The sequence below is a fragment of the Ciconia boyciana genome, chromosome 1 (genome assembly GCF_034638445.1).
Source record: "Ciconia boyciana chromosome 1, ASM3463844v1, whole genome shotgun sequence".
Taxonomy (NCBI): Eukaryota; Metazoa; Chordata; class Aves; order Ciconiiformes; family Ciconiidae; genus Ciconia; species Ciconia boyciana.
The window spans coordinates 217,023,991-217,038,373 of record NC_132934.1 but is presented as its reverse complement, the minus strand read 5'-3'; the positions used below and the strand labels follow the sequence as shown (position 1 = coordinate 217,038,373).

Here is a 14,383-nt window from a genome sequence, read left to right as displayed (position 1 = left end):
TGCCGGTTTTAAGTCAGAAAGCTGGCAACGGCCAGATGACGTCAGGGCTGATGTCAACGCTGCCAGATTTCTTTGCAGAAGCAGCGGTCAGTCGTTAATGCCTAAAGTTTAGGGGTATGTGGGATGCGTTTAAACCACGCCGCGCTTGCAGCGGTTTCACGCAACGGCGGTGCAGCGCGCCTCAGCCCCGGCGGACAACGCGCGCGGCTTTTTGTCCCCTCTCCCCGCCCGTACCCGGCCGCCCGGCCATGGCGGGACGGTCGGCGCCGCTTCCCACCGCGTCGACACACGGCGAGAGGACTACAACTCCCGGGCATGCCCTGCGCCGCTGCGCATGCGCGACGCGCCCCCCCGCGCCATCTTGGCACCCGCTTCTTCCATCTCCTCGCTCGCGGAGGGTGGTGGCGGGGGGGGCGGGGACTACAACTCCCGGCGTGCACCGCGGCGGTCGCGCATGGGTACTGTGTCCCGCCGCCATCTTGGCCCGGGGAAGCGCTGCCGCCGCCGCCGCCGCCGCCGCCACTAAACAAACCCGAGAGCGGCACCGGGCGGGAGGAGGGGCCCTGCCGCCGAGGAGCCTTTCGATGTGCCAGGCACGGCCGGGCAGGTGGGTCCCGCTCCCCGGCAGCGCCGCTGCGCCTCCCCGCCTTGCCTGGGGCGCTCCCCCTCGGGGAGAGGGGCAGCTCCCTTTCCCTGGACGGCGGGGACCCGCCGCCCCCTGACGGGCCCGGGCCCGCGGGCAGCGCCCCGTCCCCCGCCCGCAGGCCGCCGGCGCTGCCCCTCCGCCCGGCGCGGGGAAGCGGCCGCCGCCCGCTCCCTCCCTCCCTCCCCTCCGCTCCCTCCCTCTCTCCCTCCTGCCCCCCGCGCCCGGCGGGGACCCAGCGCCGCTGGCTCCCGCCCGTCCCCCGCGCCGAGGGCCGGGGAGTCCCCGGGTGGCGGCCGCCTCCGGGCGCCCTTGTGGGAGATCCTCCCTCCTTCCAGCCCCGCTCTGGAAGGTGCGACGGCGCCGGGGCTTTTGTTCCCGGTGCCCGCCGCCCGCCCCCCGCTGTGCCGTTCCCTGCCCGGGGAGCGCGGCGCGGCCGCGGGCTGGCACAAACCGGCTGGCCCCGCTCGCCTCCGGCTCCTCTTTTTCCTTTATTATCCTCGTTGCAACGGAGAGATGCGCCCTCCTTCCCCGCCACCCCCGGAATCTCGCCGCGATGCGATCGGGCGAGGGGGTGTTCCCGTGTTTGGGTTTTTTTGGGGGCGGGTGTTGGTACGTGGAAAGCAAATTTTCACGGTGTTTTTGCCATTCTGTCATATAATAGGCTAGTGCTAAATGCATTCCCCGGGGGGAAGGGGGGGCGTGCGGTTAGCTGGAAGAGTTCTTATAATAGGTGCTCTGTGCATAAAGAGAGGGAGGAGACTTGAACATCAATTCGGAGAGCGTTTCGGCGTGAAAAAAGGCTTAAGAAGGAGATAGGAAACTCGGTAAAAAGGCTTGGGTGATGGATCTGAGCAAGAGAGTATAGGAAGTCCCTGCCCTTGTGAAACTGCTGAATTCCTGCATGGCAAAGCATGCCATTACAAAGGTTGGAGCAGGGATGGGAGCGAATGTGTCGGTGGAGTTGCGAGCAGGCTGAGGAGAGTTTATATTAATCGGCTTGGGAAATCAATAAACGATGGACTTGCACTTACTGCATTTATATTCCTTTTTCAGCGAGGCTGAGCTCTGTGGGAGCACAAACACAAGGGAAAGATGCCTGTGGTGTGGCCAACTCTTCTGGATCTCAGCAGAGATGAATGCAAGAGGATCCTTCGCAAACTGGGTACAGTAAGATACAATTTGTGGGTCGGTATGTTTGCCCTTTTAAGATTTGCCCGCCTGCCGCTTCCATGAAATACTTTAATATGTCTACAGGCAACTTACAAGTCATTTCCTGCATTTTGCATGTGTCATTGGTTTGACAGCCCTGGCTTAAAATGATGTTTGGCAGATGCTCTCTGCCTGAGCAAAATGAATAGAGCAGAATTGTTTTGGTTTGGTAGAATCTCTCAGGGATGTCCTGGTCCATCTCTGCCTCGATGTTGCAGTGTTGCATTGCTGTTCTTTTTATGACTATTAACATGCAACGGGATACTCTGTGAGAGGAGGGTCTTCGTTTGTCTTTCAGCTCCGTATTAGACACCTTTCTGTACCAAAAAAATAATGGAACCTGGTTTAATTGACACAGTGGGACTGAGTCATTTTTTGCATTGTTTCAAATGTATTTCAATATCTGAGACCCCTGCCCAATAGATATATATTGGAAGATTTTTTTGCGCTCTGTCCTTGTAAATACATGTGTACAAGGAGACACGCTTTTGTATTTTGGAAGATAATAAAAATATTTGCTCTTTCCTTGCATTCACTTTTGGCTACCACAGGAGAATCCTTTGTTAGACCGTTGAGCTGGACTTGCGCAGTCATTTTTGAGTTCTTAGAGATGAATTTATTTTTATTTAGTTAAGGAATTTTTGCCAGTTAAATGATATGTAATATAAAAAGGGGAAAAAAACCCTTAGATCCTTTTCAGACTTTCTTCTGAGTAGGGTAATCTAAGAGATGATGTCAGGAAGAAAGTTGAGGCTGCCTCTAACTTCCTGTGACAGTCAAGTCACAGCTTTTCTTGTTCTTGTTTTACTTGAACGTTAAAAGATGATGTGCTGTACTTCTTCACCCTGCCAAGGTTCTTGTATGCTATGAAGCCATCCACTTTATTTTCTGAGAGTTGAGAATTCATTTTCCCTCGCTTTGCCCTTTTTATTTCATTTCTGGGGAATCTGGGATTTGCGTTCTGTTGAAACAGACATTGACGCAGATGTTGCACACGACATTGCAACTAAGCTGTACATCCATTAAGGTGACAGCCCTAGGTCTCAAGCAAGGCTCAAGAAGTATGAAAACTAGGAGAAAGTGCAGGATGCCGAAAGATTTGGACCGGATCTGTGCTACTAAATTTTGTTAACGTAGCTCTGCTGGCTAGGAGCATGGAAAAAAAAACTTCCCAGCCCAGCTGACGGCGGTGTGCTGGCAGAACCCTGCTGGTGCAGCTGAGCCAAACAGAACTGCAGCTACACCTCCTTCAATGACATAACCTAGGCTGACAGGAAAAAAAATAAAAAAATAATTTTTTTTTTTTTTTGCTGGCATGAGCTGTGTCCCCACAAGGGGGCCCTGCCAATCTAGCGGGATCAGAGCCTGTAGCAGCCGTGTCTCTTCTAGGGTAGAGAAGAGAAGCTCTCAGTTCAAACAGACGCACCATGAGACTGGAGAGGGAAGGAGCACGGGCAGTGGGAGCGAGTGGCTGTCTAACAGTCATATCTGGCAATATTCATCTCCTTACAGAGTCCCGCTTTTCCAGCTCTCAGCCCAACACCTTGCTTGGTTGACCCTTCAGCAGTAGCGGGGTAATCCGTAACGAGTGAAATACAGTGGTGTAGGTGAGGCTGAAATGCATCCTGAGGTCTGCAATGCCTAGTGTTGTTCTGCGGCGTTCATGGTTTATAACTGAGTAAGAGGATGATGGTAGCACCTTACACTTGAAATGATGATATTTATTTGTGAAACCTCTTTTGGCCGTTTGATGTCTTTCGTGTTGGAAAGAGAGCACACCACTTAGTGATTGCTACATAGGCATAAGGGTGAGGAAGCTAGTTATAGCTGCTCTGTAATCTTTACTAGCTTCTAAAAAGCCAGAATGTGCATTTTTAAAGCTCTAGTGTAGAGGATCTCTATTAAAAATGCAGAAAGAAAAAAAAAATCATCTGTCCTTGCTAAATAATTATATGGTTGTATCTGAGAATTACTTTATGTTGTTAACAGAGGAAGAAAATCAGTATCTTAAATATTGTAACATGGTTGTCTAAATAAATGTTGATATTAGTAATAACCATTGCATTAATTAGCAAATGTTTTATAACTGAAGCTGTAAATGCTTCTGTAGGTCACTCAGCATCCCTGTGCAGGCCACGTAGTTAAACAAAGCGACTCTGCTTTGTGTTTTGTCTGCTTAATCAGGACAGGAGAGCAGGACTTCTTTTCAGCACAATTCCTTGATTTGATTTGTAAATTAGCTCTTTGGAATCCTAATCTGAAAGCTTTTCAGAATAGCATCAGTCTTTCTTTTGCAGCAAACTTCAGAGGTGTTAGGTTTTGGCCTGCCCCTTTTATTCTTGCTTTTGGTTAACTGGGATCTGTTGTGGGGTTGGTTTGGTTGGCTGCTGAAAGGCACCTATGTAAATATCGAAAGAATTTGTTTTTCTGGTTTAAAGCAGGAGTTTCAGTAACGTTTCCTTAAACTGCCTGAGCTTAGAATAGCAAGTCATTCTTCGGCAAATAGTAGACTCCATTATTTGCATTAGGTGTATTTTCACCCTGCTTAGTAGAACAAAATTCAGAAGTTTCAGTAGCCTTTAACTATTCTATTTTTTAAAACACCGATGGCATGACATTTACATAGGTCACCTGGAATTATAAATTTACGTTAAATCAGAGTTGTATTTTTGTGAGTTAATCTTCATGATGGCTCTGTGTTTAAGAATAGCTGGATTGTTTCTTTTGTGTTGAGCAGGTTTAATTCAGTGTGTCGCATTCTTTTCAGATTCAAGCAGTTGTACATATCAAGTAAATGGGCATAAAAGATAATGATGATTGTATTTAACAAACTAGAGCTGATGTTCTCTGTGCTAATTAAGAGGAGGATTAGGAAAAAATAAGTTGCTCTTTTGGCAGTGTATTTCTTTGTCAAGCCAAGCTTTTCCATGGAACTTTTAATAATGATATGTTTTAAAGATTTTCTTCTCCTATTTCTAGAGATTTCTGAGCTACTCTCCAAATTTGGGGACTGTTTCTTCAAGCTTTCTGGCTGAACTGTCAGCTCAGAGAGAGCTTGAAATATTTGGTTGGTTTTATAAACTAGATAATCCTCTATGATGATACAATTATTTCATAGAAAAGCTGTATGCTGCAGAGTAATTGACTGAGAGCGTTCTAAATGATCAATCTCTTTTGAAAAGCACTAAATAATTGAAAGGCTTGTTCCTTTTAATGATTTTGAAAATTAATAGAATACTGTCAGTAATACTGAAAATAACATATTTTTTTTTTCCTTTGCTGTGAGCATTAAATAGAAATACTATTTGCTCTAATTCTTCAGAACTGGAGGCATATGCAGGTGTCATCAGTGCCTTACGTGCACAGGGAGACCTTACGAAAGAGAAGAAGGATCTTCTTGGAGAACTCTCTAAAGTGCTTAGGTAACCTTGACCTTTTTAAAATAAGAACCGATGACCTGTTTTCTTTTAAGGTATCGCGTGCTTTTTCTATCGCTAGTATCACACAGCAGATCTTAATTTAGAGAAGTAATTCTCCATCTTGTGGAGGTTTGATTCCTATTCTGCTTTGAGTTTTTAGTAAGGAAAACAACTGTGCTTCTGTGGTTGGAACTTTACTGTTTTGTTGGTGTTTTGGGAGATACTGAGTGTTAGAATCATTACAGCTAGCTCATGAGTGTACGCTAGCTTGGAGTTTTGTCAAGGTAGGACTTCAAGGTCTTTTGGCCCAAGTTACATCAAGAAAGAATGCTGCATGTTCTGTGTAAATTTTTCTACTGTGTGCTTTGATTTATTTAAATTTATTGCTCTCATTAGGAGGCTGGATTCTAGCTGTTTTGCACGGGTACCCTGTGAACAGTAATGTTCTTTTTATTCTTCAGTAGTATTTTTGAAAAGTAATACATTTATTCTTTCTCACTGTGATAGACAAAGTTAAGTGACAATCTCTTAAATGTAAATGCCTGTTCCCTTTTGTCTCTTGAGTGGATTATTCATGTTTCGTTTTAGCTAGAAGTTTTAGATAAATGTTCATGTCTCCATCTGACTAAAATATATTGCTATTTTTTAAAATAGTATTTCAACAGAGCGACATCGTGCTGAAGTTCGGAGAGCAGTAAATGATGAACGACTAACGACTATCGCACACAAGTAAGTTATAGGTCATTTTCTACGTGATCTCCAAAGGTACCCTTTGGAAAATCCATTATGCCTTAACTGAATGATAGAACTTTGAAGATTGATGGTGTTTTAAAGAACAGTAGTTCAAACAGTGTATGGATGAAGGAATTACTGTATCAGATTTACATCAGGGAACTAGAAACCGTTATTTAGTACCATTGTATTTTGGATCTGAAGGCATCCCACTCGCTGTACAAGTACAATATAAGAAACAGTCTTTTGTCATCAAGAGCTTTCTGTAAGATAGACCAGAAGAAACAGAGAGTAGAGAAAATAGAGAAATCCATAAGCAGGATGAACATGTTTGCTTTGTTATTTTTTGTTTTCCCTTTAATTTTATTTAAATCTGTTTGGAAAGGTTGTATTAAGAGGGACTTAACTATATAGAAAGACAAAGGGTGGCAGAGATTAGTGGAAAACAGTCAGCGCAGAGGGGAAAAAAATGGTCAGAGTAAAAGAACTGCAGCAAGCGAACTGATGACATCAGTGTCCACTGTTCTCTGCTTGATGCAGCCGCTGTGCTGGCGTCAAATGGGCTGGTTCCTCCTTGCGTTTGCTTTTGCAAGCTCCACTTGATTTTGAGAGGTGGAGAGGAGCAAGAGGGCAAGTGCTTACATATCTTTGATAGTTCCTTAACAGTCTTACTATTAAGAGCTGAATTGTAAGTGTATTTTTCTTCCTTTTTCTGTGTTATAACCATTGATTTTTTTTAAGTTTGACTCCTGTAGCTTAGGTGTTACGGGGAGAAAAAAAGGAAGTTGTACAAATAGCAGGCCGCTTGGAGTTAGCAATTGTCTGATCTGAGACTCGCCAAAATCAGCATACTGTTTTAGTGCTGCAGAAGGACATTTAACATTTTAGTGTTTTAATATTCAAGATTAAAGAGTTAGAAATAGGCTGTTTACCAAACAAAAGCCATCAAGTTCCTTACGCTCCTTTAAAGAAAGGGGAAAAAATAATGAAAAGTAAGCATTTAATTGTCAAATCAGGATTCTTTTCTTGCATCAAGTTTCCTTTTCAAGTAGTAGTTCTGTTTTTAGCGTTTTACAGAACAAACATAAAGTTTGTCCTGAGGTGTTGAACTTCAAACGGATGAGATATTATAATCCAGAGAAGGTGCAATTGTGAAGTGCTGCATCTCTTTATTTTTACTGTGGTAATTCTTTGTAAGTGATGGTTGGTAACACAGTATTGACTTAAATAATTCTTTAAGTCATTAGGAAAGCTGACTTTGCTAGCTTTGCTATATGCAACATTTGTAGTATTATTTTTCATTTTAAAAATTTATTTTTACCTCAGCTGATATAGCTCTGCTCATACTATATGAATATGTATGAAGCACGCTGAAGCGTATCGGGATTTAACAACAGAGCAGATCCTCTGCATTTTATGAACTAATTTGTGGTAGCTTTTGCTGCAACTTGCTTGCAATAGTTCACGTGAGAAGTTGTTTTTCAGAATATATTAATACATTAAGTGGGTTGATTTGCTTAAGAACATAACAGCATTGAAAAATAATTTGCCATTTCGGCTTTGCTGATTTGACAAATGACTTGCGTAGAACAGGCAGAAACACTTCTCCATCTAGATAAGAACAGCATTTTTTGGAAACATTCTAGTTTGTAAGTACTAAGGTTAAGAGAAAATGAGAGCAGCAGGCTGGTTTCTGTTGAAGAAGATGCACAGGGTGTATTTAAATCATTTAATGTTCTGTTACCTTGTTTGAGACTACTTTAGTAAGTCTGAGAAACTTTTCTGTTTAGGTAAAACAAGGTTTGCATTGGGTTTTTCCTTGTAACATAATCAATTTCAGTAATCTTATGAAATCTATTGGATGTCTAGGCATTTTTGTCATTGGGAAGTAGAGAGTATACCAACTCTACCTGAATAGTAGCTAATCAAATATGGGGGCTTTCAACATGATGTCCACAGACCTCTGGCCCTTTAAGGGCTCTGTAAAACAAAACAATAAAAGAAGCAGCAACTCTTAAATTTTCTGTGGGAGGATTTGTACATCAGGTGGGAAAAATGTAAGGACTTTCATGAAATGAAGAAAGTTAAACATTATTGCTCTAGTATGTCTTTAGAAACTGCCTTTTACACTTTTGCTGTTGCAAAAAGGCACTTAAATAAGAGTAGTGAGTATTTTGGAAACTCGGCAGAATACTTACAGAATGTGCATTTCTGTTTAGTATGTCTGGACCAAATAGCTCTTCCGAATGGTCTATAGAAGGTCGTCGACTGGTGCCGCTGATGCCACGGCTTGTTCCACAAACAGCTTTTACTGTTACTGCTAATGCTGTTGCCAATGCAGCTGTTCAGCACAACGCATCTCTTCCAGTTCCTGCAGAAACTGGAAACAAAGAAGGTGAGAGAAAGCTGGGATTCTACTGCAATCTGTGGGAATAGAAAAATAATGTCACAGTATAAATTGTTATCTTAGATTTTAAGTGTTAGATTTTATTTTTTTAAATCTGAATCACTCCTATTGCACAGTATTCATAGAAATATGAAAAAAAAATCTTTTTTTTTTTTTAAAAGATGCCTTTGCAGCATCTGCAGCATAAATCTGACAGCTTTGTGTTAGTGAGCACACTAGCAACTGAAATTAAAAAAAACAAACACAAAATTGCCAGGAAATGAGGGAGAGATTCACTGGTTAACTTGTTAAGCTCTGTAAACTATAAAAAAATGGACTGATGGCTTAAGATTTTGTAAAGTTCTGTAAGTTGTGAAAGATATTTCAGAACACTTTATTTTAAGAATGCAAGTAGGTTTTGGTGAAAGTCAAGAAAATTTTTTTTTCTTTTTTTTTTTCTTCAGATTAAACGTACCAAGTTAACAAGTTAAAAGATTGCTTTCTACTTTCCTTATGCCTTTTAAGTAGTGCTAGTATACATTCCATTTAACTTGGCTGAATAGGCTCGAATTATGCTTCATGCAACTAGAGAATGTGTAACACTTATTGAAATAGGCTGTTTTAATCTGGTTTTGTGAGAAATACTGGCTCATTGTACTATTACCTATAAGCAACAGTTTAAAAAAGCTGATTAGCAAAATCAGTTGTTCATTACTGAAGGAATATTTTGGTTTCTTCAACTGATGTACTGTGGAGGAGAGGCACTAGCTGTTTTCTATCAATTACCAGTCTAGATATGGTCATTTATAGAAAAGCAAAAAGATCAAAATATTGAATTAATGCTAAAATGAATAATAACAAATTGTAAAGTAAAACATCAGATTAATAGAAATAAAAATCTAGAATCGGCAGCACAGGTTTCTGGGGACGGGAGGAGGGGAGGTTAGATTTCTATGTTGTCTTTGAAGGCCGTTAATTTCATGGCCATACTTAGGTCAAAGTGGGGAGTATTCAACAGTAACAGGATTGCAGAGGCAAAGATGTGGATAATGACCCAATAAGTCTTTGGCTTCCATTTCAATTGTTAAAATAGTGATAGTATAATGGGATTCTGCACTTCAGTTATATGGAAGGTGTCTTTTCTCCTCTTCAGTGGTGGTTTGCTATTCCTACACAAGTACCACTTCAACCCCAACATCTACCCCTGTTCCAAGTGGCAGTGTAGCAACAGTGAAGTCCCCCAGACCCGCCAGTCCAGCCTCCAATGTAGTCGTCTTGCCAAGTGGAAGTACTGTTTACGTCAAAAGTAAGTGATCCTAGCAACTGATTAACAAAAGGGAAAGAAAGGGACAGTCTTGTGGCTGAAGCATGGACTGAGTTAAACACTCTGACCTTGGGCAAGTCATTTAATGCCTTTATGCCTTCGTTTAGTCTAAAGAACGAATTTATTGCTTCCCTTTTTCAGAGAAATTGTGTTTAGGATAAATCCACTCACTTATAAAATGCTGCAGGGAGCAGTAATGGCAAGGACAAGAAGAGTGAAAAGTATTTTGAAAATAAAATATAGGAATTGCTGTATATCAGTGGATTTCTAATCCAGCTTGTTCAGAACTTGTCTTTAAGGTGGCTTTGCTGGTTGTTTCTGCAGAGGACTTCCCTCTTCCTTCTGCTTAAATAACGCATAGTAGTCACTTATTTCAGTTAGAAAAGGTCCCTCCTTTCCACTTTCAGAGTTGACCTAGACTTTTTTAGAATACAGTAGTTTGGCAAGCATTTATATGCTTACATTAACTATGTCTGGCCATTTTGTGATTTATTTGGAAGCAAATCTTAGTGAGGCTTGCATTCCTGGGCAACTGTGAAAACTCCTTACAAAATCCCACCAGACACCCATCTTCATATATTTAAATTTGGAAATCCAAGGCATAACGTCTAGAAATAGTCTTTTTTCTTGTCCCCCCTACCTTCTTTCTTTGGCTAATAAATCAGCTAGTTCTAAAAGCAGAATATGTCCTCATACATATGCCCAGCTGATCAAAGGTAATTTTATTTAACTAATTATTAAAAATGTTTCCTTCTGTCCTTATTTGGTGTCTATCAAAATGCAGGTGACAAATAGTGAAGTTGAAAAGTGCTGTTTTTATGCTTGCTGTGGATACCTTTAATATTTAAAAAATTATTTTAATCTTTATGCTATATGTGCATGTTTGTATAAACTTTTAGCTAGTCAGAAATGTCACATTGTACATAAATATAATGTTACCTGCAAACCACCATCTTTAATGGCTTTATCAGCCCATGGAACCCATTACATGAAGATTTTTCATTTTTCTGATTTAATGCACTAATCACTCGGCTTTAGTTTAAAGATTCAGGGGAAAATGTTCTTAACCTCTTAAAAATTTAATTTAGACCTCTGTTGAATTATTACATGGTAATGAGTATAAAACCAGTCTAGACACACGATAGAGGGATGAAAGGTTCTCATTTTTATTCCGTCCATCCCTAGATTTCATTTTTTCCCCACTTCGTGTGCTTCTTTTTTTTTTAGTAAGGAATTGCATGTCTTTCAGAATGTGTTATATCAGTCACGTTAGTTTTAACAAACCTGCTTAAGAGCAAACTTGGGAGACCTGAGTTATAGTCGTGACTTCGCCACTGATCTGTTGTGTGACCTCATCCAAGTCACAGTCTGATTGAGCCATTAACCTCTCCGTGCCTCTGCTTCCTTGCTTGTCAAGTGTGAGTTATAGTCGAGCTGTATTACCTTTTAGCTAAATGCTTGTGGAAAACTTTGTGCAAATGCAGTTTTTAACATGAAATTATAGGAATAACGTTCTTGCAGAACCCCAGCAATGAAAACAGGAGATGAAATGAGCTGTACTTAACATAAAATAATGTTCTGCTAGTTTAATCTTACTTTCTTACTTCTGTGTTGGGTTGGGTTTTTGTGTGGGTGAGGACCACAAACTAATAGCTTTGTCTTCAGTATTTCTTGGTGACCCACCAAAATAACAGCTGTGTCTTAACATCCTAGCTGCATGTGGATTTTTGATTTGAATGGATTCTGAGATTCTTAAATTCCTGCATATTTTCAATGTGACTAGTGACCTCACAGTTATAAGTCTGTGTAGTGCACTCACAGTCATACTTAAAAGCCTGTTCATAATAGACCTTAAAGTCATGTAACCAAGTCTCTGCTTCACAGATGGAGATCACAGCTAGGCTTGTTCAGGGCCATAAAGTAAATTGTTGATTAGAGCTTTGAAATCCGGACTCGTAGATCCACGCTTCATCTGTACTGCTACAGCCAGCTAAAACTATTTTTTGGAGTTCAAAGCAAACTTAAAATAGAGCCTTTGCTTCTCTTCTCTAGGTCAGTTTCCTGTCTTTGTGTGGATACAACTGTCAGCCTTCTGAAGCGTACCTGCAAATGAGCTGGTACTCATACTAAAAGAATCTCATTTTTCAGAAATCACTTGCTGTGCTACTGGGCACTTTCTTGTACATGTTAATTCCTGCGTCTTCACTTTTCAATGCCAGAATATTTAGTTATTTTAATTAGAGATTGACTGTAATTAGATCTTGACCCTAATTAGAGATTGACTGCCAACCAAGTTTGCTTGGCTTACCAGCAAGACTGCTTTTTGCCATGACAGCATTTTCTGTCTTTAAGCCCCAAGCATACGGAACAAGATCATCAGTCTTGTTCTGCGTAGGGGGGATTGCGTCTTTTTGGCTTATCTCTGTTTTTTAGACTTGTTTAACACTGGCTAATTTGATAAACATAAATGCTGCCCAATAGCTGTAAGAGATTTTCAAGGTAATTAAACTATGTCTTTCTGTAATGTATACCAATTTATGAACCTTTTGCCTACTTAGGAGAGTTTCACATGGATTTAAGATCCGTTGATCATGCTGCAAAAAGGGTTATCCATTGCTCAGCTGAATATTGCAGCATACTTTTTTTCTACGTGTGCAGTAGATGATTGTGAGGAAGAATGAACACATCTGAGGCTGGATTTCCATTGTTTTTCAAGAATGTGTGTTAGGCGCTGTTTTATATCTGTTGCACAAAACACGCCAAACAAGGCAGAAGCTGATAAAGTGAGGTTTGACCTTCATAATTAAAGTATGTCATTTAAAAAAACAAAAAAAAGGATCTCAAGATGCTGTGTTGAGGTGAAAGGGAGGAGGGTACTGTAATGATAAGGATGGCATGAAAGTAGGTACAAAGGTTGAAATCGAAGAAGACTGCAGGAGGATAAACTTCAGTAGTCCAGTTGCTGTAAACAAAACCAGTAACAACAACAGTAGTGTAGTGTAGAGTTTTAAACTGAAATGTGCATGACGTTATCCCAAACCTCTTGTGTGCGTAGTCTCATTAGTCAAACTTCTGGAGACAGAATGACATCCCTCTACTGGCTCTTATGTTCTTTTAATCTCGTAAATTGAATGAAGTAACCCCGTAACTGAGTAGCTTGGGTTTTTTAGGGTTTGTTTCTTTGCTTTACGGCACTTTAAGTGTGGTCTCTATCAAGGACTAAGACCATCTGTGGTGTGATACAGCATAGTTGTGACCATAAGAAATAGTTTATCCTCTATTTCTTTTTCTCTTATTTGAAAGTGGGTATAAGACTCAGCAAGTTGTAATGTTTTAGAAAGCACTGAGAGCTGCAGATGGGGAAAGTATAATTTAGAAAATGTACTTCTTTTCCAGGTGTCAGCTGCTCAGATGATGATGAAAAGCCCCGCAAAAGACGGCGAACAAATTCTTCTAGTTCTTCCCCTGTTCTCCTGAAAGAAGTCCCGAAGGCAGTGACTCCTGTCACTAAAACTATCACAGTGCCTGTAAGTGGCAGCCCCAAGATGAGTAATATAATGCAGAGCATTGCCAACTCCTTACCACCACACATGTCGCCTGTGAAAATAACCTTCACTAAGCCCTCAACACAGACAACAAACACGACAACACAGAAGGTATGTGGGGGAAGCTGCCAAATGTTACTTTATTCTGGTTTTATCAATGAATAAGATGTGATGTTTGACTCTTCCTTTCTATGAACTGTCTAGCTGTTTTTTAAGGATTGCACTTGGGATAAGGTAATCCCTCTTTAAAACGAACAAAGAGAAAACCAAACTCTTGTATGAATTTAGTTCACCTGTGTGTGAAAGGACCTGGATTGACAGCCGTGGAGACTGAAGCCCTCTTTTTATCCACAGAACAGGTACAGCACAGGCAGCGGGAGTGCAAGCTTCCCCCAGACTGCCCCACCAATGTGCCTCAACCCTGACCTGAAGGGACCACTTCTAGGGATGAGAGGGGATTCAGTCTCCATGCTCATTCAATTCTTGGCCTCTCTGGTGAGACTGCCAACAAGGTTGCCAGTTAGTACCATTTGTGGTGTTGGGTTTTGTGATATGGACACTAGTCCACTGAGAACTGGATCACATAGGCCACTGAACAGCCTTCAGATGGTAACAACTATTGGTCAAAGGTAATCTTTCTTATTTCTATTTTCCTTATTTATAATTATTCTGTGCAGTAGTAGAATTCCAGGAGAGGTGGCATGGGCTTTCCCTTGCCAAGCCTTTTGTCTAGAGACTAGTTTTTTTGGGTCTATAAAGCTTATTCTTGGAGCTGATCAAAGACTGGGGGGCTTTATTTTCCTTTCAGTACTAGTGTGCCATTTCTCATTCTACATTAACAGTGTTATAGTGATCGAAATCAGTTGCATTATTTCAGCTGAGTGTGCCCAGCTTTCACCAGAATGCAGTGTGTGGAAAAGATTTTCCGTGTTGAAATTTTGTATTGGACTCAGATTTTTACATGCCTAATCTATGGCATTACTATTTTCCCGTGCTTTAGGAAGCATTTCAGATGTGTCTACTTTTTTGTTCTTAAGATTTTAAAAAGGTTAATGGCTCAGAGACCAAGCTCATTCTTGGTATGGTTATTAATTAAGGCAGACTTGGGGGGGGGGAGAGGAT

General features: G+C 41.3%; 1 protein-coding gene across 29 annotated transcripts in view; it reads left to right on the top strand.

Moving 5' to 3' along the window:
- Window positions 1-450: 450 nt before the first annotated feature.
- The window catches only part of EMSY (EMSY transcriptional repressor, BRCA2 interacting), a 42,271-nt gene continuing 28,338 nt past the window's right edge, over window positions 451-14,383 (top strand). For 9 of the 29 annotated variants that reach the window (XM_072850904.1, XM_072850894.1, XM_072850909.1 and 6 more), the window contains exons 1-7: window positions 451-607; window positions 1,700-1,808; window positions 5,142-5,277; window positions 5,929-6,003; window positions 8,226-8,401; window positions 9,546-9,698; window positions 13,113-13,372. In XM_072850904.1, coding sequence (XP_072707005.1) covers window positions 1,739-1,808; window positions 5,142-5,277; window positions 5,929-6,003; window positions 8,226-8,401; window positions 9,546-9,698; window positions 13,113-13,372 — 870 coding nt within the window. In that variant the 5' untranslated portion in view covers window positions 451-607; window positions 1,700-1,738. Of the gene's footprint in view, window positions 608-1,041; window positions 1,256-1,398; window positions 1,572-1,699; window positions 1,836-5,141; window positions 5,278-5,928; window positions 6,004-8,225; window positions 8,402-9,545; window positions 9,699-11,799; window positions 11,834-13,112; window positions 13,373-14,383 lie in introns of those variants that run through there. The other 20 variants (XM_072850918.1, XM_072850917.1, XM_072850911.1 and 17 more) reach the window with 16 other exon arrangements.